The following is a 23,184-nucleotide window of genomic DNA, read 5'->3' on the forward strand; positions in this document are numbered from 1 at the left end:
AGGGAGGGTTGTTGACGCGTCAGAGGCACGTGACGTCGCGGCCGCTCCGCTTCCTTCTTCCGGGATCGAGAGTCTCCAAACATCATCCACCGAGAGAAATAATGTCTCACCAGACGGGTATTCAGGGTAAGAGCGAAATATTCTCACGATTTATATCTCAGTGTCTGTTTGATAAGAATAACAGAGCGACGCTAAACTCACGCGAGCGCCGAGATTCAGTTAGAAAATCAATGAAGATGTAAATCAGGCGCGTCTGTCAGCTGTGATTTCACTCAGATCTGCGGTTTATGATTATAATCATCTTCACAAGTGATCGCATTAGTGTTTTTGGGATGTCAGAGTTGTGTTTCAGTGATCCGCTTCACAATCACGAGCGCGGGGGGCAACGCCTTCAGCGCGCGCCGCTCGCGATCCACAAGCATCCCATAATACTCTCATATCTCTCATTCTGTCATGCTTATGATAGAATATAGACTGACTTTACACCTACAGCATGAAATATCATCTTTCTGAGTGGGATAAAGTAATGCATGGTTTGTTGGCTCAGTTATTAAATGCACAGGAACAAACTAAACATGCATTGACTTACATTGAATCAGATTGAAGCAGTCTGTGCATGGGTTGTAATGCATGTCTGTACTTGTACTAAACCATACAGTGTCTGAACATGGATGTAATAGTAACTGAAATAGTAATAGAACTGAAAGCAGGCACATGTGAAATTAATTGTGTGCATCATGTATTGCGTTTTGATAAACCTGCCCACAGGCAATGTCTTTCAGATGTGCTATTAAACTAATTTCATTTAGGGTTATAATAGTTAACTAAAATATATTTAAAAACTGGTACTTTAAATAAAATGTATGTGAACTGAAATGCAAAAATATTAAATATATAAATGAAAAGGCGAATATAAAAATTTTAATGAATTAACCAACATTTATCATTTTAATTCAGTTTGAACGTGATGTAAAAAATAAATTAAAAAGCTGAAATAAAATCTTTATAGTCATATTTATTATATAGGAATATATATAGACATCGCTCTCTCTCTCTCTAAATATTTATATTTTTCTATTTATTTATTGTAAATGACAAATGCACAGCAAAATTGCTAAACTAAATTTTTAAGCAAAATGGAAAATATAAAAATAATAACAATTTTTATTTGTTTCTTAAAATATGTAAATTGACATTAATCAACCAACACTTAATTTTGTTGAACTTGATTAAAAAATATGAATAGATATTGTTTTTATAAATAAATAATAAAGCAGAAATAAAAAACTATATAGACATATTTGTTTATATATATATATTCCTACTTATTTATTAAAAAAATACACAAATGCACAACAAAATTCCTAAAACTTAAAATTATAATGAAAATTAAAAATATAAAAAAAAATATTACAATTTTGATTTGTTACTTAAAATAAATGATAAAGAAAGAAAGAAGAAATAAAACTATATATATAGTAAACTGAAATTAACATTTATTGCAATTAATTAACATTTAACATTTATCATTTTAATTTAGTTTAACTTGATATGAATAAAATATTAATATCATTTTTTTTAACTTATAAATAAATAAATACAGCTGGACATATTTGTTTATTTTATATATAAATATATGTATGTATTAGAAATGACAAAAATGCACAACAGAATTCTTAAAACTTTAAGTCAAATTCAAATAAAAACTAAATATGAAAATAAAAACGTATTTTGTGTTAATAAAAAATGATTAGTATCTGAAATACATCAAAATAACACTGATTACATCATTGCCATTATTGTATGCAGTTTATACCAAATAGATATTTAGGTAATAATGTTAACTTCCCTTTTTCTCTGTTTCTGACTAATAAATGAAATGTCACTATGTTGTAAAGTTAAACGGATACTGATTTGTCTTAATGAATCATTTCCCTTTGTGTCACCGTTGCTAAAGTCACAGAATAATTATAGATCTCTAAGTGATGAGTTTCAGAAGACGTGCTGAGCATTTCCTGTGATATTGTGTGTGTATATCATCAGAAACACAGTCAGGAGTCAGTCTCTGTTGATTACAATCAATCTCTTCTGCTGTTATTCCTGCCGTATGTGTGTTTCTGAGCAGTGGCTTGTAGTTCACACTTTTGTTTGTTCGTTTTCTAGCTGCTGACGAGATGAAGGATGTTTTCGGCAACGCCAGGAACGGACAATACAGACTCCTGAAGATCGTGATCGAAAATGGTACGAAACACACACAATATCATTTACAAAGAAAGCTAATCAGATGTTCACGAAGAAAGAAAATAGTACACATACAACTAGATCAAAATGTTTCTCAAGACAAACTGTGAAGCTGGCTTGAGAAAGCTGGAGCAGAAAGTTTTAAAAGTTTTAAAAGATTTCACAGTTTTAGAAGTTTTAAGTTTGAGAGTTTTCAGTCTGAAATATTTTGAAGTTTAAAGTAGTTTTAAAAGCTTAAAGGTCCCGTATTGTCAAAATCGAAATTTCCTGGCTTTTTTCATGATAACTGAGGTCTAGGGGCTATATAACTATGTGGCTATGTACGATGTGACGTCCGATCGACTCAGTCACCAACCAACGTCCCACCCTCCTTTTGTCAAACCTCGACAACTTCACGTCAATGCCATTGCTAAGCAACAACAACACGAAAACAAGTCGAGAAAACCCTGTTCAGTCGATAGATGTCGAAACTACATCATTACACAGGCTTCAGAACAACGTGAATATAAGAGACCAGAGGCACGTCAACTTCAGCCTCTTTCACAGCGATTCCGGTAAATACACGGATAATGTGTCCCATGATTTGTTCCGGAGTTGCTTAATTTGGTTCATTCACAGTTGTTTTCCGGAATCTGTGCGTGCTTTACACACAACCCATAAAGACATGTGACGTTTGGATGTGAGATGTAATGCGACGCGTACGATTCACTAAACTGAAACTAACCTGATTTTCAGCTCTGATAGTGAGGAGCTCCTGATCGCCGCTTCATTCCACTTTGCACGTAGTTTTTTCGTTGTGAAGAGTCGCATGATAACGTGCATCATCACTACAACACTGCCTTTATGCCATTTGGTTCTGGCTTTTGTTCACACAGTGCTCGTTCCCGTAATTTTCCAGAATCAGCGCGCATTGTGAAAGGGGCTTTACTAAAGCAACAGTTATGTAGCTACTGCATTCGGTGTTTGAAAAAGAAAAAACATTAATGATCATTCTGAAATATCCTGTTGAGTATCAGCAATCCACAGCAGGCTACAGCATACATGACCGTAGTTACTTGTGATTGGCCTGGCTGTGCGTCACTCAGAAAACAACAGGCCAATAAGAAGAGAGGCTCATGAATATTAATTAGATGGGCCAAAATCGACCTGTTCTTGACAGAGCTCCTAAAAGAGGAGCTGTAAAAATATATTGAGATGGATTTTGGCACTTATACCGCAAATATATATTCTTAAGGACATCAACAACTAAAATAAAACTCCAGAAATGTGTACAATATGGGACCTTTAAGATTTGATTGATAGATAGATAGATAGATAAGGTTTGAAGATAGATAGATGGATAGATGGATGGATAGATAGCATGTTGCTAGTATGTTGTTAACATGATTAGCAAGTTACTAGCATGTTGTTAGCATGATTCTAGCATAAGTAAGTTGCTAGCTTTATTCTAACATAATTACCAAGTTGCCAGCATGTTTCTAGTATGATTAGACTGTTGCTAGCATGTTTTCACCATGATTACCGACTTGTTAGCATTTTCAAGTATGATTAGCATGTTGTTAGCATGTTTATGGCATGATTAGCATGTTGCTAGCATGTTTATGGCATGATTAACAAGTTGCTAGCATAATTCTAGCATGATTAGCAAGTTGTTTGCCTGTTATTAACATGTTTAGCCAGTTGCTAGCATGTTTCTAGCATGATTGGTAAGTTGCTAGCTTTATTCTAACATAATTACCAAGTTGCCAGCATGTTTCTAGTATGATTAGACTGTTGCTAGCATGTTTTCACCATGATTACCGACTTGTTAGCATTTTCAAGCATGATTAGCATGTTGCTAGCATTTTTCTAACACAATTACCAAGTTGTTAGCATGTTTCTGGCATGATTAGCATGTTGCTAGCATGTTTATAGCATGATTAACAAGTTGCTAGCATAATTCTAGCATGATTAGCAAGTTGTTTGCCTGTTATTAACATGTTTAGCCAGTTGCTAGCATGTTTCTAGCATGATTGGTAAGTTGCTAGCTTTATTCTAACATAATTACCAAGTTGCCAGCATGTTTCTAGTATGATTAGACTGTTGCTAGCATGTTTTCACCATGATTACCGACTTGTTAGCATTTTCAAGCATGATTAGCATGTTGCTAGCATTTTTCTAACACAATTACCAAGTTGTTAGCATGTTTCTGGCATGATTAGCATGTTGCTAGCATGTTTATAGCATGATTAACAAGTTGCTAGCATAATTCTAGCATGATTAGCAAGTTGTTTGCCTGTTATTAACATGTTTAGCCAGTTGCTAGCATGTTTCTAGCATGATTGGTAAGTTGCTAGCTTTATTCTAACATAATTACCAAGTTGCCAGCATGTTTCTAGTATGATTAGACTGTTGCTAGCATGTTTTCACCATGATTACCGACTTGTTAGCATTTTCAAGCATGATTAGCATGTTGCTAGCATTTTTCTAACACAATTACCAAGTTGTTAGCATGTTTCTGGCATGATTAGCATGTTGCTAGCATGTTTATAGCATGATTAACAAGTTGCTAGCATAATTCTAGCATGATTAGCAAGTTGTTTGCCTGTTATTAACATGTTTAGCCAGTTTCTAGCATGTTTCTAGCATGGTTACTAAGTTACTAGCATGTTGTTAGCATTATAAACATGTTGTTAGCATGTTTCTAGCATGATAAGCACATTGCTAACATTTCTAGCATGATTACCAAATTGCTACCATGTCGTTAACATGATACGCAAGTTGCTAGCATGTTTCTAGCATGATTACTAAGTTACTAGCATGTTGTTAGCATTATTAACAACTATCTTCGGATCAGTCTGTAGATCTGGGCTTTTTTAAAGTTTAAAGTTAAAGCTCTTGAGTAGAACTAGTTGATCTGGTTTTGTGAAGTCTAGTTTAGTGAGTGATTGGTGTGGATGTGGTTTTCAGAGGAGCTGGTTTTAGGTCTCACCAAAGCGGCCGCTCGCAGCTGGGAGGAAGACTACGACGCTCTTCTACTTCCTGTGCTGGATAAAGAGCTGCCCTGCTACATCCTGTTCCGCCTGGACACCACCAACAGCCTCGGACACGAGTGGATCTTCATCGCCTGGTCACCTGACCACTCACCTGTAAGACTCACACACCTGAGATCACAAACCTGGGTCTTCAGAGCTTCTTAAACCACTTCTGGAGATGAATGAAGCTCTTAGTGTTTACTCACAGGTTACTCCGATCAGAGCTGTGAGTTTTTAAACTAGTAGATGTTTTTTACACAGATCTAGAGGATTTGAAGTGATCTTCAGGCGGTTTAGTCTCTGCTGAACATTCTTGTCATTCTCAAACGTGTTCAGACTCGTCAGTGCTCTTTAACTCTTTTTGAGACCTGTCCTACATATTTACATGATCATCCTTTCTGTTAGTGTAAAATGTTTAGCATGTATAGTCTAATATAGTATAATATACTAATAATAGTCTAAGTCCAGCTGTTTTGATGTCAAGCTCACAGTCTGTCGTTGCTCTTTCTGACAGGTTCGGCACAAAATGCTGTACGCCGCCACCAGAGCCACGCTCAAGAAGGAGTTCGGCCTCGGACACATTAAAGACGAGATGTTCGGCACCGTAAAGGTGCGTTATGTTCAATGCAGATTCAATGCAAACTGAAGACATTTTTGGGAAAAAAACCCTCTTCTGCTCACAGAGGCTGCATTTATTTGATCAAAAATACAGAATTTTTTTAAAATATTACTAAGTTGGCTTGAGAAAGCCAAACTACTGATCTACGTAAGCTCTTTATTATTATTCTTCTTAGACAAATTTCTGAACGTTACTCCTCTTAAAGCTTTCAAGCTAGAAACTCCAAACTCAGCCCAGCTTTTCAGACTGATCCGACTCATAGTTTTCATCAAATTGAAGATTAAAAATCATCATAATCCCATAGACTTACATTGAGGGACTGTTCAAATGATCAACACTATTCAAACTCCAACTGTCAAAATTCAAACTCCAACTGTCAAAATTCAAATTTAAACTGCCAGATCTAGATCAAATCTAGCCAAGCCTAGCAACTAGCATCATGCTAGTAACTTGCTGATCATGCTAGAAACATGCTAGTAACTTGTCAGTCATGCCAATGATGTAAATAACATGCTAATCATGCTAGAAACATGCTAGCAACTTGCTAATCATGTTAAAAACATGTTAGCAAACATGCTTATCATGCTAGCAACTTACTAATCATGATAGAAACATGCTAGCTACGTGCTAATCATGTTAGAAATACACTAGCCACTTGTTAATCATGTTAGACACATGCTAACATTCTAATCATGTTAGAAACAGGTTAGCAACTTGCTAATCATGCTAGAAACTTGGTAATCATGTTAGAATCATGCTAGCAACTTACTAATCATGTTAGAAACATGCTAGCAACTTGTTAATCATGTTAGAAACTCAGTTATCATGCTGGAATCATGCTAGCAACTTACTAATCATGTTAGAAACATGCTGGAAACAAGCTAGCAACGTGCTAATCATGTTAGAAATACACTAGCCACTTGTTAATCATGTTAGACACATGCTAACATTCTAATCATGTTAGAAACAGGTTAGCAACTTGCTAATCATGATAGAAACATGCTGGAAACAAGCTAGCAACGTGCTAATCATGTTAGAAATAGGGATGCTCATTTCGGTTAATTCTCCTGACCGACAACCGCTGCTCGTTATCCGAACATTAACCGTTAACTGATAAAATTAGAATAATAAATTCGTTTAAAATAAAAATAGAATGCACAAGTATCTGTGATGATATACATAAAAAATACAAGCAAATGTTTTATTTTAATGTGCAAACAGCAGCATACAGAGCAACAACAAAAACTGCATTCACATATAACGTTACTCAAATTATCACGCATCAGCAGCGCTTCTGAGAACAGAGAAAATCAGAATGAAAAAAAATAATAATAATATAAATAGGCCTATACTAAATGTGTATAAATTAAATAACTACCTAATTAATATGACAAAACTAAAACACACTGAATCCTTCTATGCGCTTTGAAGAAAGGTACCGGTCTTATTCTTCTCGTCGGACATAAAAACATATAGCAGGCCAGCCTATACCTCAGTGTACCTAGTTTTTAACATGTGGACATGCTACACGGATAGACTGGGACGTTGTCTGTTAACTCTTAGATCCGCGACAAAAACACTTCACAAAGATCCTTTCAATTTGCGGTTCGGGACGGGTCTTTTCATCCACTGGTCATATGTGGAGAAACGTGTTTTCACAGCGTTCAATAGCCAATCACAGACATTTCTGTTGATTACATTATCGCTGTGGCCAATCAGAGGCGGCTATGTTACGATCCACTCACCACTCAAAGTGCCGGTTTCTGTTCTGCTTCTACACCTCTGCGAACTCTCTCATTAAAACAAGAAAGTGTAGACATGATGAAAATAAGAGATTAATTGTACAGTGTAAAGGTTATTTTATTACTTTTTATTAACTTTGTGAGATGAACTGCAGTAATGTATGAGTGACAACTTTCCAGTGATAGTAAGGAGAGCGCGCACTCTTTAGACTATAATTAATTTAGAAATTAAATAACGTTACATTTATTTATGGATTCACTCTTTGATAACCCAATATTGCCATTGCCATCGTGTTGCATATAGGCTACTACATCAGTAACATAAACTAAGAAAAGGTAAAGCAGGTGCTTACTCAGCAAAATATGTCTGAACAGCCGTACTGCACGGACACGCGCCCGTGATAAATACATTTTTTCTTTCACCATGGAGCAAACGTAAAAAAAAAAAAAAAAATTAAACCGTTTAACTGATAGTAATAATCGGTTAAAATTCTTACTGGCGGTTAACGGTTAAACGGTCAATATGAGCATCCCTAGTTAGAAATACACCAGCCACTTGTTAATCATGTTAGAAACTCGGTCATCATGTTAGAATCATGCTAGCAACTTACTAATCATGTTAGAAACATGCTAGCAACTAGTAACATGCTAATCATACTAGAAACATGCTATCTATCTATATATCTATCAAACATTAAGGTTTCGGTTCAGATTGAAATTGTACTTTAAACGTCTTCAACTTTTTTTCTTAAACGTATTCAAACTTTCTGGTCCAGCTTTCTCAAGCCAACTTCAAAGTTTGCCTTGACAAACTTTTTAATCTAGTTTTTTTCTTTACAAAAAAATAGATGAATGAGCTAATTAGTGAGCTAATGTTTTAAGATTATATGAGACAGTGATTGTGTACTGGTGTAACATGTGTTCGTCTGTGGCAGGATGATGTTTCTCTCAGCGGATATAAGAAACACGTGACGGCTCAATCAGCTCCTCTGCCTCTGACAGCCGCTGAGGAGGAACTACGACAGATTAAACTCAGTGAGGTACAAACACACATTACCTGCATTCATCTGAGAGAGATGCACTTCCTATAATCAACATAATGACAGACAAGATGCACACATTGATTCAAACACATACTGCAGTATAAACACAATCCCTTTAAAAACAAAAGATTTTTGCTCTGCTATTTTGAGCCAGTAGTTTATTTATTAGTCGATATATTAATCACATTTATTTAATAATCACCAAATAATAACCTAAATAAAAATTTTGTTTTATATAAACATTCAAATTATATGATAAATATTAATAACGGTCTTTTAAAACAGTGTTTATTTGGAATAGAAATCTTTTTTTTAACATTAAAATGTCTCATTTACTACAAAATATATATTTTTTCTTGTAGTAATTGTGGTATTTTAGTGGAAACCAAAGTTTGTTTGTTTTTTTATATAGTATTTATTCAAAATAGAAATCTATTGTAAAACAATAAATGTCTTGTTTGCTATAAAATGTCTAATTTTTATAGTAATTATTGCAGTAATTCTGATATTTTAGTGGAAACCATGGTAAACATTTATAACGGTCTTTTAAAACAGTATTTATTTGAAATAGAAATCTTTTGTAACATTAAAATGTCTCATCTCTTTTTCTAGTAGTTACTGGTATTTCCATGATAAATATTTATAACAGTCTTTCAATTTTTTAAGCACTTATTTGAAATTTTGTAACATTTTAAATGTATCATTTACTTTAAAATATCTCACTTTTATAGTCATAGTTACCATAGCAACTGGAATTTTGGTGGAAACCATGGATTATTACCCATTAAGGGTCATTTAAAATAGCAATCATTTTAAATAGAAATAGTTTGTAACAAAATAAATACCTTGTTGACTATAAAATGTCTTGTTTTTGATCATTCCTGTAGTGAAATATGTATAAAGGCCTTTAAAAATGTATTTTTAAACATGTTGTTTGTGAATAAGATCATGTGATCTCAAGTGGGAATCATCAGTGCCAAACTCACGACCATATAAGGACATGCAGTGAGACCGTCCCTAAAAGCAGCCAATCAGAAAGCAAGACAGTGCAAACAGGAACTAGAAGTTTCATTTTCCTTAAAAAGCAGCATCTGTAGGTCAGAGATAAGAGCTGGCAGCACTGAACACATGAGAAACACAATGAGGCCTGAAAATAAATCAATGACAGGAAGTTAAAGAGAATCGTCCTGATGGAGTTTCACAATTAGGTTGGGCTTCTTCTTCTTCTGAAGGCTACATTTGAAAGTGTATCTGCTACTAGACTTTTAAAGCTACAACCACCAAACTCTGCCTAGACCTTCAGACTGGTCTGACTCGGTTTGCTATATGTTTTCTAACTGATCCGCCTTATGGTTTTCGTAAACCAGACTATCAAATCCACCAAAAATCCCATAGACTTTCATTGAGGGGGTGAAAACATTTGTAGAGTGAGTCTTATGGTGTATTTCAACTGTTTATTGCTAAAGCAACGCCTAACAACTCTCTACTGAAACATCAACAACATAAAACCAGCCTAAGATGATCAGCTGCTTTAGCTGGTCCCCCAGGATGCGTTTAAAGTGGTTTAGGCCAATTTTTAGCTGGTCAAACTGGGAGACCTGTTAAAAGACCAGCCAAGCTTAAACCAGCCATTTTCAGCTAGTAACATGCTAATCATGCTAGCAACATGTTAGTAGCTAGCTATGTTATAGCTAGTCATGTTAGCAACATGCTAGCTACATGCTAATCATGCTAACTACATGCTAATAACATGTTAATCGTATTAGAAACAGGTTAGCAACATGCTGGTAACTAGTTAATCATGTTAGCAACATGCCAATCATGCTAGTAACTTGTTAATTATGATAGCAACATGCTAATAAATCGTTAATTGTGTTAGCAACATGTTAGTAACTTGGTAATAAATAGCTAATCATGCTAGAAACATGTTAGCAAACATGCTAGTAACTAGCTAATCATGTTAGAAAAATGCTAGCAACAGGTTAATCACATGCAATCATGTTAGTAACTTGTTAATTATGTTAGTAACTTGTTAATTATGCTAACAAGTTAGTAACTTGATAGTAAATAGCTAATCATGCTAGCATCATGCTAGTAACCGGCTAATTATGTTAGTAAATAGCTAATCATGCTAGCAACATGTTAGTAACAATGTCAATCGTGTTAGTAACTTGGTAGTAAATAGCTAATCATGTTAGTAACTTGCTAATTATGCTAACAACATGCTAGTAACTTGATAGTAAATAGCTAATCATGCTAGCATCATGCTAGCAACCTGTTAATTATGCTAGTTAATTGGTGGTAAATAGCTAATCATGCTAGTAACCGGCTAATTATGTTAGTAAATAGCTAATCATGCTAGCAACATGTTAGTAACAATGTCAATCATGCTAGTAACTTGCTAATTATGCTAGTAACTTGGTAGTAAATAGCTAATCATGTTAGTAACTTGCTAATTATGCTAACAAGCTAGTAACTTGATAGTAAATAGCTAATCATGTTAGTAACTTGCTAAATATGCTAACAACATGCTAGTAACTTGATAGTAACCTGCTAATTATGCTAGTAAATTGGTAGTAAATAGCTAATCATGCTATTAACTTGCTAATTATGCTAGCAACATGCTAGTAACTTGATAGTACATAGATAATCATGCTAGAAACATTTCAAACTTTTAAACGTAAAGCTTTTACAACTATGTCAAACCACAGACTAGGTTTTCTCAAGCCAACCTTAAGGGTTGTCTACAAACGTTACTCTCTAGTTGTATTTGTGTTGGTTATTATTCAGGGAATTCATGAACTAATCAAATGTAATGAATATGATGAATTAATTGCAGGTTCAGACAGACATTAACGTGAACAGTACTAAGCAGACTCTTCAGGGTGTTGCGTTTCCTCTGGACGGAGAGGCCGTAGCCGCGTTACAACAGTTCAAGGACAAAAAGCTCAACTACGTTCAGCTGGTGAGAGAAACACACTTCACACGGTTTAGCAGTCGATCCACAAAAGAGACGCATGTTTGATATCTGTTGTTTTATTCCCAAAGAGCATCAACTTTGAGAAGGAGCTGATCGTGTTGTCGAACACGGACCCCACGGAGGTCAAGGATCTGCCCAAGCGGATCCCCAAAGACGCGGCGCGCTATCACTTCTTCCGCTACAAACACTCACACGAGGGAGACTACCTGGAGTCTGCAGGTACACACACCACTCCTGTTTGAGGATCATTTCTTTCTGCTAATCTACAGTATAGCTCACTTAAACTACACTAAAAACATCAAAAACTGCGTTTTTATTGCTTGAAATTAACACGTAACATATCTAAATAGAATTTTTTTATTAAAAAATATATTTTTGTTTATAATTTATTCCATTTTCATTTTAGTTTAAAGTTAAATTTTTTTTTTAGTTTTTGACATTTTTATTAGTCATTTTAATGCATCAATATCATTTTTATTTACTGACTTGTATTCATTGCCTATTAAAAAAAAATCAATAAAAAAGAAATTAACACAAAATGTATAAATATAAAAAATATTTTTTATTCCCAAAAATATATTATAATATTTTTGTTTTTAATATTTATTCATTAACTATAAAAAACAAAAAATATTAAAATAAAAAAAATTAACACAAAATATATAAATATACATTTTTAAATTTTTGTTTATGATATATTTATAATTATTATTATTTTGTTTTCATTTTAATGTTGTGTTTTTGACATTTTGGTTTTATTCACTGACTTTTATTCATTAATTAAAAATATAAAATAATTATATAAAATATAAAAAAATAATAATATTTTGGTTTATAATTTATTCATAATTTTTAATTTTGGTTAAAGTTTTAAAATTTTAATTTCGTGTTTTGCTATTTATATTAGCCATTTTAATGCATCTATATCGTTATATTCACTGACTTTTTTCATTAACTAAAAAAAATATTAAAATAAATAAAAAAAATAAATATAATAAATATTATAAAAAATGTTTTTATGTTTATAATTTATTTGTATTTTTTTTTTTTTTTCAATTTTATTTAAATTTTGGTTAAGGTTTAAGAAATGTTATTTTTTGTGTTTCACATTTGTTTTTATTTACTGACCTATTAACTACAAATAAATGCAAAAAAAAGAAAGAAATTATCAATATAAATATGAAAAATATATATTTTTAATTTAAAAATATATTATTTTTAAGTTTGTAATTTATTTATATTTTTTCTATTTTATTTTAATTTTGGTTAAGGTTTTAGAAATGTAATTTTGTGTGTTTGACATTTGTTACTGACTTTTATTCATTACCTATACGAAATTAAGAAAATATATAATTAAAAAAAAATATTTTTTTTTTTATTAAAAAAATATATTTTTATGTTCATAATTTATTAATATTTTTTCTATTTCATTTTAAGTTTTAGAAATTTAATTGAGTGTTTTTGACATTTTATTAGCTATTTTAATGCATCTATATTGTTTTTATTTACTGACGTTTATTCATTAACTATTTAAAAATACCAAAAAAATATATAAATAGAATAAATATTTTTTATGTTTATAATGTTTTTCTATTTTATTTTATTTTTGGTTAAAGTTTAAAAAAATTAATTTGTGTTTTTGGCATTTTTATAAGTCATTTGAATGCATCTATATTGTTTTTATTCACTGACTTTTATTCATTAACTATAAAAATACAGAATGAAAAAAGAAACTTAAAAGATTCCAAATATGAATATAATCTCTTACAGTATGTATGTGATAGTAAGATAGCACTGTGTGTGTTGTGTTTCAGTGTTTATTTACTCCATGCCGGGCTACAGCTGTGGGATCCGCGAGCGCATGCTTTATTCCAGCTGTAAGAATCCGCTGCTGGAGATGGTGGAGAACAAACTGCAGATGGAGGTGGCCAAGAAGGTCAGTTCGGTTTGGCTCCTTCTGTTCGGGACGTGATTAGACAAATATTCTGGGTTACACAAGTTCAACTCTACATCAGTCAATTAGCACATCATTAGGACTATCCTATCATTTTCATTCTAATTTCTGTCATTTTAACTCTTATTTCTATTTTTGTTTCTAATTTTATTTCTTTTGTAAAATGTATTATTCTAATTTAATTTCCAGTTTCTACATTCTTATTTTAATTCCAATTTCTAATTTTATAATATTCTAATTTCTATATTCCTATTGTTTTAATTCTAATTTCTATTTTTGTTTCTAATTTTATTTTTTATTTTTTTTAAATGTATTTTATAATTTTATTTCTAGTTTCTACATTCTTATTTTAATTCTAATTTTTACATTTTAGATTCTTTTCTAGTTTCTACATTCCTATCATGTTCCTACATCATTTTAATTCTAATTTCTAATTTTATCTTTTTTGTCTAAGTTCTAAATTTTTATCATTTTAATTCAAATTATATTACAAATTTCTACATTTCTATTGTTTTAATTCTAATTTCCTTTTTGTTTTATTTCTTTATGTAATTCTTTTTCTTTATTACTTGAAATTTATTATTTTCTAATTTTATTTCTAGTTTCTAGATTATTATTTTAATTCTAATTTCTACATTCTCCTATCATTTTATATCTACTTTATTAATACAATTATAAATTTCTACATTATCATTTTAATTTTCTATTTTTGTTTCTAATTTAATTTAAATTTATGTAATTTAAAAAAATATATTATAATTTGCTTAGTTTCTACATTCTTATTTTAATTCAAATTTCTAATTTTATATTTTTTGTCTAACTTCTACATTTCTATTGTTTTAATTCAAATTTCTATATTAGTTTTATTTCTATTAATTATTTTTTTAAATGTATTGTTTTCTAATTTTATTTCTAGTTTCTAGATTCTCATAATTTTAATTCCAATTTCTACATTCGTACCATTTTATATCTGCTTGTATAATTTTATTAATAATTTTATTTAATAATTACAATTTTAATTCTTATGTCTATTTTTGTTTCTAATTTCATTTTAATTATTATTTTATGTATTTTAAGTAATTTTTTCACTTATTTTAACTCTAATTTTATTTTGTCAAAATTCTACATTTCTATCATTTTAATTCTAATTGTATTACATATTTCTACATTTCTGTTGTTTTAATTGTAATTTCTATTTTTTTATGCAATTCTTTTTCTTTTTTAAAATGTATAATTTTCTAATTTTATTTCAAGTTTCTACATTCTTATCATTTTAATTCTAACTTCTAATTTTATAATTATATCTAATTTCTACATACCTATAATTTTACTTCTAATTTAGAATTTTGTTTTTAATTTAATCTTAATTCTCTAGCAAGTGGTAAAACCTTGTTTTGTACCATTCCAATGAAATCAAAAATTCTCAAAAAAACAAAATTGTATTTTTTAGCCAAAAGTGACACCAGAGGGTTAATTTTTATTCATAATATCTGAGCTAATATGACGTCTGTAACATTCACCTCTAAACCTCAGCGTGTTTTCCTCCGCAGATGGAGATCGATAACGGCGACGAGTTGACGGCGGACTTCCTGTACGACGAGGTTCATCCCAAGCAGCACGCGCACAAGCAGGCGTTCGCCAAACCACGCGGGCCGCCCGGCAGAAAGGGCGAGCGCAGGATCACGCGGCGACCCGGAGACGGCCAAGAAGCCGACGATTAACCCGCCATCAGCAAACCAACGCCAATCCCAGAGGCCACGTCATTTATTCCTCACCATCTCCTGCAGAAACCGACGTGGAGCTATGCACAATGTGACACAAACACCTCTGCGGTGCGTTTACGAGGTGTCCTTTGATTTTAAAACCAATAAACCAATTATTAAAGGAGAAGAAGTTCACTTCCAGAACTAAAATGTACAGATAATGTATGCCTTTCTTTCTTCAGTTGTAAAGAAATAGTGTTTTGAAGAAAACATTACTGTATTTCTCTCCATATAGTGGCCTTCTATGGTGTTTGAGCTTCCAAAATGCAGCTTCAATGCAGCTTCAAAGAGCTCTAAACGATCACAGTCGACGAATAAGAGTCTTATCTAGCGATACAATTGTTTTTGTTTTTGTTTTTCAAAAAAAAAAAAAAAGACAATTTATATTTTTAACCTTAAATGCTCGTCTTGTCTAGCTCTGCCTGAACTCTGTGTATTCCAGTTCAAGACAGTTAGGGTATGTCCAAAAACATCTCGACTTCAAAATAATGATAAAAATGTCTGCATTTCTATCATTTTGATTCTAATTTATAATTTATTTTTTAATGTTATTTTATTTATTTTTTTAAAGTGTAAAACTTTCCTATTTTATTTCTAGCTTCTACATTCCTATTATTTTAATTCTAATTTCTAATCTTATTTCTGCATTTCTATTGTTTTAATTCTAATTTCTTTTTTTTGTTTTAAATTATATTTTATTTCTTTTTAGAAAATTTTGTTTTATATATCATATAATTATTATATAAAAATGATAAAATGTTTGCATTTCTATAATTAAAATTTAGTTTCTAATTTTATTTTATTTATTTTTTTAAATCTTTTATTTTCCTATTTTATTTCTAGTTTCCACATTCCTATCATTTAAATTCTAATTTCTATTTTTTAATTCTATTTTATTTCTTTAAAAAAATGTAGTTTCGTATATCATATAATTATCGTATAAAAATGAAAATAATTTTGCATTTCTAATCTGAAAAAGGTATATATTATTTTTTTAAATGTATTATTTTCTAGTTTCTACATTTGTCATGTTAATTCTAATTTCTAATTAAAAAAAATTTCATATTTCTACATTACTATCACTTTAATTCCAATTTCTAATTTCATTTTTTTAAATGTAACTTTTTCTCATTTTATTTCTAAATTCTATATTCTTGTCATTTTAATTCTAATTTTATTTTAAAATTCTAATTTTGATTCTAAATTCATTTACTTTTTAGAAATGTAAATGTTAATCTAATCTAAGCTTCTACATTTTTGTCATTTAATTATAATTTCTCTAATTCTAATTTCTTTTCCATATTTCTACATTTCTATCACTTTAATTCCAATTTCTAATTTTATTTCTAATTTCTAATTTTGATTCTAATTTCATTTTGTTTTTTAGAAATTTAACCTTTTTTATTTTATTTCTAGCATTCTACTTTTGTCATTTTAATTCTAATTTCTAATTTAAATTTTTTCATATTTCTATCACTTTAATTCTAGTTTCTAAATTTATATCGTTTTAATTCCAATTTCTAATAATAATAATAATAAAAAAAAACTTTTTTCTAATTTTATTTCTATTTATTTGAATTCTAATTTCTTTTTAATTTCTACATTCTACACCATTAAATCCCACTATATGCAGAGAAATCCTTAAAATGTTTTCCTCAAGAAACATAATTCCTTCACGACGGAAGAAAGACAGACATGAACATCTTGGATGAAGAGGAGCTGAAAACATTATCTGTACATTTTGATTCTGAAAGTGAACTTCTCCTTTAAAGGATATCGTACGAGGCTTTTGTGATTTTTTTTTTTTAAACTGTGCCAAACTCACGATCAGGTCGTAGTTAACTGCTGAAGACGTGACCTCCGCAAACCATTCCTTTTATCGTGTCTTATATCGTTTTATTTTTCTATTTTGTACCAAATCACGGCTCACATCCGATGGATCCAACTTCTTTTTTACGACGTAAACTCATCTTTTTGATATGATTGTTTTGGTTCCCATGTGCCAGGATGCTCATTTTTCTATGCAAATGCTGTTCTGTTGTTTTGTTTTACGGTGTTTTTGTCTTTGTCTTAGGACGCATTATTATGATGAATCTAAAAAGGGAAGATGGAAACTCGACTGAATCACTTTTAGGTCAAAACGAACACAGGTCACACGGAGTATCTACTGTCATACGGCAAACCGCTGTTTTTCTCATGTAGCGAGTGTGTGTGTGTGTGTGTGTGTGTGTGTGTGTGTGTGTGTGTGTGTGTGTGTACGTCTCAGATACTCGTCTATGTGCAACTTTGTTTTTTTAGAGAAAAAATAAAGTATTTAAATCATTGCAATGGACTGTCTTTTATTACATAATGCAGAAAAAATGATTCATACAGGGCATTCTGGGTCATGAAATATTAGTGTTTTGCGAAATGCATGACTAAATTTTAACAGGAATGTGTGAGAAATATCGATTTACCCTGAGCGGCTCATCTGGAGCTCTGGGATTGTTTGTGATGAATATCTTCCAGCTCAGAGAGAACCTGACAATTCAGAAAAATATATATATTAAAAAGAAGAAAAAGTCATACTCATGGCTTTTTTAAATACCAAATTTATACATACTTATGACTTAATAAATATTAAGCACTATAGCTTCCTAAAAAACAAAAACAGATTTTTTTTATACATATATAGAGAATATATACATTATATAATATAAATAATTTATACATAAATTAAAAAAATTGTAAAATATCTTTATATATTTTTTATAATGATTTTATAAAATACTTTAATATAAAATAATATAAGAAATAATATGAAAAATATAGAAATGTTAAAATTAAATTAAAATAAGCAATAAATTATAATCTGAAATCTTACAAATAAATATAGATATGAAAATGTTAATTTTAAGATTTTAGAAAACATTTTCTGACTTTATTGGTTTCCTTAAAAAAAAAAAACTAGATTTTTAAATATTAAATTTGTATATATTATATAATACAACAAATAATTTATACATAACATTTAATAAATATTAAAAATTCTAAAATATATTTTTAATACCAGTTTTTTAGATGTCATATTAAAAAAAAAATACGAAAGAAAAACAGCTTTCAAGTGTCACAATTATGTAAGTATGATTTATGTGTTTTATAGTAAAAAGAAACTTATTTACTTAATATATATATATATATATATATATATATATATATATATATGTTATTTAAGTATCAATTTAAATGTAGCATAAATAATATATATATATATTATTTATGCTACATTTAAATTGATACTTAAATAACTATATTAATAAACTATATTAATTAAGTATATATATATATATATATATATATATATATATATATATATATATATATATATATATCATATTTTTATATATTACATAATACAACTAAACATGTATACATAACATTTAATAAATATTAAAAATTCTAAAATATCTTTATATATATATATATAATTTTTTATATTTTTTAATTATTTTATAAAACACTTTAATATAAAATAATACATAAAATGTTGAAATGTCAAAATAAAAATAAAAGATAAGTTAAAGTTAAGTTAAATTTAAGTATTTAGAAAACTAGCAAATTAGTTTATGAACTGAAGCACTCTCTTTAATAAATATTTGTAAAATATTATTATCCTCAAGTTAAATTAATGGGAATATCGATGATAGTAGATTAAATCACACACACACACACACCTCTGTGATCGCGGGTCTTTTGTTTTTCTTCTCACAGAGACACTGAGACGCCACGTCATACATCCTCTCCACCTCCTCCATCCGCCATCCCTCCATCTTCGCATCGATGAACTCCTCCAGAGAGATCTCCTCATCATCGATCTCGTCCTTCATCTCCATCTGAAACACACACACACACACACACACACACACACACACACACACACACACACACACACACACACACACACACACACACACACACACACACACAGGTCAGACGCTCTGGGACGAACGTGTATGGCAAGCCATTTTAGCCTAAAATATACTAAGCGTTACTCCTCGTAAGTGCATTTTTACTAGTAGCAATTCAATTCTATAATTCAATTTTTACTAGTCATATGTCTCCATTGACTTCCATTCATTTTTAATTACAGAGCTCTACAACTGAATTTCTACTAGTAATAATTCCAATCACAGAGCTCTCTAATTCAGTTTTTACTAGTAACAATTCTGGTTAGAGAGTTCTCTAATTTAATTATTACTAGTAAAAATGCAATTACAGAGCTCTACAATTAAATTTTTACTAGTTAAAAAACACTAATATGGCAAGCCGTTTTAGCCTAAAATAATCTAAGCGTTACTCGTTGTAATTGCATTTTTATTAGTAAAAATTAAATTAGAGAGCTCTCTGATTTAATTCTTACTGGTAACAATTACAATTAGAGAGCTCTACAAATGAATTTTTACTAGTCATATGTCTCCATTGACTTCCATTCATTTTTAATTAGAGCTCTACAATTGAATTATTACTAGTAACAATTACAATTAGAGAGCTCTCTAATTCAGTTTTTACTAGTAACAATTCTGATTAGAGAGCTCTCTAATTTAATTATTACTAGTAAAAATGCAATTACAAAGCTCTACTTTAATTTTTACTTATAAAAAACACATTAAAGATATGTTTAATTGCAGAGCTCTTTAATTGAATTAAAGAGGTCTCTAATTCAGTTCTTACTAGTAATTGAATTAGAGAGCTCTCTAATTGTAATTCTTACTAGTAAAAATTATGTTGTAGAGCTCTGTAATTAAAAATAAATGTCAATGAGACATATGACTAGTAAAAATTAATTTGTAGAGCTCTGTAATTTGAATTGCTAATAGTAAAAATGCAATTACGACGATTAACGCTTAGTATATTTTAGGCTAAAATGGCTTGCCATAGTCAATGGAGACATATGACTAGTAAAAATGTATTTGTAAAGCTTGCTAATTGTAATTGTAACAAGTAAAAATTTAAGTATAGAGCTTTGTAATTGAAATTGTTACTAGTACGCTTAGTATATTTTAGGCTAAAAGTGCTTGCCATATTTATTACTAGTAAAAAATTGATTTATAGATCTCTCTAATTAAATTGTTACTTGTAAAAATGCCTTTACGACGATTAACGCTTAGTATATTTTAGGCTAAAATGGCTTGCCATAATTGTTACTAGTAGGAATTGATTTATAGAGCTCTCTAATTAAATTGTTACTTGTAAAAAAAAATTGTACAACGACTAACGCTTAGTATATTTTAGGCTAAAACGGCTTGCCATAATTGTTAGTAATAGGAATTGATTTATAGAGCTCTCTAATTAAATTGTTACTTATAAAAAAAAAATTGTACAACGACTAACGTTTAGTATATTTTAGGCTAAAACGGCTTGCCATAATTGTTAGTAATAGGAATTGAATTATAGAGATCTCTAATTAAATTGTTACTTGTAAAAATGCATTTACAACAACTAGCGTTTAGTATATTTTATGCTAAAACGGCTTGCCATAATTGTTAGTAATAGGAATTGAATTATAGAGCTCTCTAATTAAATTGTTACTTATAAACAAATTGTACAACAACTAACGCTTAGTATATTTTAGGCTAAAATGGCTTGCCATAATTGTTACTAGTAGGAATTGTATTATAGAGCTCTCTAATTAAATTGTTACTTGTAAACAAATTGTACAACAACTAACGCTTAGTATATTTTAGGCTAAAATGGCTTGCCATAATTGTTACTAGTAGGAATTGTATTATAGAGCTCTCTAATTAAATTGTTACTTGTAAACAAATTGTACAACAACTAACGCTTAGTATATTTTAGGCTAAAATGGCTTGCCATAATTGTTACTAGTAGGAATTGAATTATAGAGCTATCTAATTAAATTGTTACTTATAAACAAATTGTACAACAACTAACGCTTAGTATATTTTAGGCTAAAATGGCTTGCCATAATTGTTACTAGTAGGAATTGTATTATAGAGCTCTCTAATTAAATTGTTACTTGTAAACAAATTGTACAACAACTAACGCTTAGTATATTTTAGGCTAAAATGGCTTGCCATAATTGTTACTAGTAGGAATTGAATTATAGAGCTCTCTAATTAAATTGTTACTTGTAAACAAATTGTACAACAACTAACGTTTAGTATATTTTAGGCTAAAATGGCTTGCCATAATTGTTAGTAATAGGAATTGAATTATAGAGCTCTCTAATTAAATTGTTACCTGTAAAAGTGCATTTACGACTAACGCTTAGTAGATTTTAGGCTAAAACGGCCTGCCATAGACATGAAGAGTTTAGATGATCTGACTGAATGTTTACAGACCAGCAGTTTGGGATCACGGCTTTCATCCACCGGAGGAAGACCAGACAGGATCTCCAGCAACACCTGCACAATAAACCAACAAACACTTGCTGACCTGTACAGACGTCTGAACATAAATAACTGGTAAACGTTAGCAGGACGAACCACGCCGAAGCTGAAGACGTCAGATTTAGGAGTGATTTCTCCTCTCAGGGCCTCTGGCGCCATGTAGGCCGTCGTACCCACAATCCTCCCCGTCATGACCGTGGAGCACGTCTGATTGGCTGAAGCGCGCGTCAAACCGAAGTCAGAGATTTTTGGAACAAAGTCTTTATCCAAGAGGATGTTCCCGCTGTTAAACAGAAGGAATAATGTTTTGTAGATCTGTTATTAGTGGGTCATGTGACACATCTGGGTTGATCAGAAATGTGGACAAAAGCATGTAGACCTAAAATTGTCAATATAATGTATTTTTAATAAAAGAGAACAACCAAACTAGTATTTACATAGGAATTAAAACTTATCAAAAGAAAAACTGCTTTTGGTTTTATGAATATTTAAAACACCTATTAAATAATTAACTAAATATAATACAATAAAATTAATCTTAAGACTGTAGATGTTAAAGTTTGCGTGTATATATATATATATATATATATATATATATATACACACACATTTACTTATTTTTTTTAAAAGCTGTATTTCAAAAGAATACACTTTTGGTTTTATGAATATAAAAAATTTAAATAAATTATATAATAACATTATTTATAAACTATAAAATTAAAATTAATTTTAAGTACAACTTTAAATATAATGGTTAAGTGAAGTATATTAATTATTATTAACTATATAATATAATATATCTTATATTTATACACACACACACACACACACACATATATACATATATACAGTATATATATATATATATATATATATATATATATATATATATATATATATATATATATATAATTTGTGAGTTTAACTTTTTTGTAAGACACCCAAAACCAAACTGACATAAGCATTAAAATCTTTCAAAAGAAATACAGCTTTCAAGTGTCAATTTTATGTACACTTTTGCTTTTATGAATATTAAAAACCTACGAAATAAATAAATAACTATATATCACGATTTTCTTGAACAGTATTGCGATTTCGATTTTAATCACGATTTTGACACAGACATGTTTTACAGTGTGAATCTAAAACATTTTTAAAGGAAAACAATTAGATCTTTATCAAAGGCCTGTAACATGTCTCTAAAACAGAAGGCGGGAAAAAAAATCACCTAGCAGGTGAAAAAAAGTTAGAGCACCAAAAAAAAAAAAAAAAATGTAGGCGCACCCAATTTCTTTTTAGTAATGCACTGATCTTGATTCTTCATGGCTGATTCTGACTGCAGATGTTTGACAAGCACATGATCAAAGTAGGCTACTCTTTCAATATTCAAAGTGCAAATAGAGACCGAATTTTTCAAGCATGATACAGAACTATAGACA

The 23,184-nt window shown here is 30.3% G+C and overlaps 4 protein-coding genes across 4 annotated transcripts in view; 3 read left to right on the forward strand and 1 right to left on the reverse strand.

Moving 5' to 3' along the window:
- The window catches only part of LOC141302183 (interleukin-1 receptor-associated kinase 4-like), a 12,589-nt gene extending 10,419 nt beyond the window's left edge, over positions 1 to 2,170 (forward strand). Inside the window, exon 6 of the mRNA XM_073832371.1 lies at positions 2,164 to 2,170. Within this exon, the coding sequence (XP_073688472.1) occupies positions 2,164 to 2,170 (7 nt within the window). The remainder of the gene's footprint in view (positions 1 to 2,163) is intronic.
- LOC141301016 (transmembrane protein 117-like) overlaps positions 1 to 23,184 on the forward strand; it is a 160,224-nt gene that overhangs the window by 60,711 nt on the left and 76,329 nt on the right. The window lies entirely within an intron of this gene.
- On the forward strand, positions 2,175 to 15,319 carry LOC141301753 (twinfilin-1-like). Its single transcript, XM_073831947.1, has 8 exons — positions 2,175 to 2,241; positions 5,191 to 5,369; positions 5,770 to 5,865; positions 8,552 to 8,656; positions 11,499 to 11,624; positions 11,708 to 11,858; positions 13,454 to 13,575; positions 15,144 to 15,319. The coding sequence occupies exons 1-8, from the start codon at positions 2,175 to 2,177 to the stop codon at positions 15,312 to 15,314; spliced, it is 1,017 nt and encodes a 338-aa protein (XP_073688048.1). The 3' UTR covers positions 15,315 to 15,319.
- The window catches only part of LOC141302184 (interleukin-1 receptor-associated kinase 4-like), a 7,761-nt gene continuing 2,348 nt past the window's right edge, over positions 17,772 to 23,184 (reverse strand). The window contains exons 2-5 of the mRNA XM_073832372.1: positions 21,842 to 22,028; positions 21,698 to 21,760; positions 19,070 to 19,228; positions 17,772 to 17,876 (exon numbers count right to left, since the gene is read on the reverse strand). Of these exons, the coding sequence (XP_073688473.1) occupies positions 17,823 to 17,876; positions 19,070 to 19,228; positions 21,698 to 21,760; positions 21,842 to 22,028 (463 nt within the window). The 3' untranslated portion in view covers positions 17,772 to 17,822. The remainder of the gene's footprint in view (positions 17,877 to 19,069; positions 19,229 to 21,697; positions 21,761 to 21,841; positions 22,029 to 23,184) is intronic.

Source organism: Garra rufa, chromosome 25 (assembly GCF_049309525.1).
Source record: "Garra rufa chromosome 25, GarRuf1.0, whole genome shotgun sequence".
Lineage (NCBI taxonomy): Eukaryota > Metazoa > Chordata > Actinopteri > Cypriniformes > Cyprinidae > Garra > Garra rufa.

What these genes read in the sequence shown, in the direction of transcription:
- LOC141301753 (XM_073831947.1), top strand. Translation starts at nt 2,175, where the DNA reads ATGAAGGATGTTTTCGGCAACGCCAGGAACGGACAATACAGACTCCTG. An exon ending in GGTCACCTGACCACTCACCT is followed by an intron (nt 5,370 to 5,769) that starts GTAAGACTCACA and finishes TCTTTCTGACAG; the next exon opens with GTTCGGCACAAAATGCTGTA. An exon ending in AGATGTTCGGCACCGTAAAG is followed by an intron (nt 5,866 to 8,551) that starts GTGCGTTATGTT and finishes CGTCTGTGGCAG; the next exon opens with GATGATGTTTCTCTCAGCGG.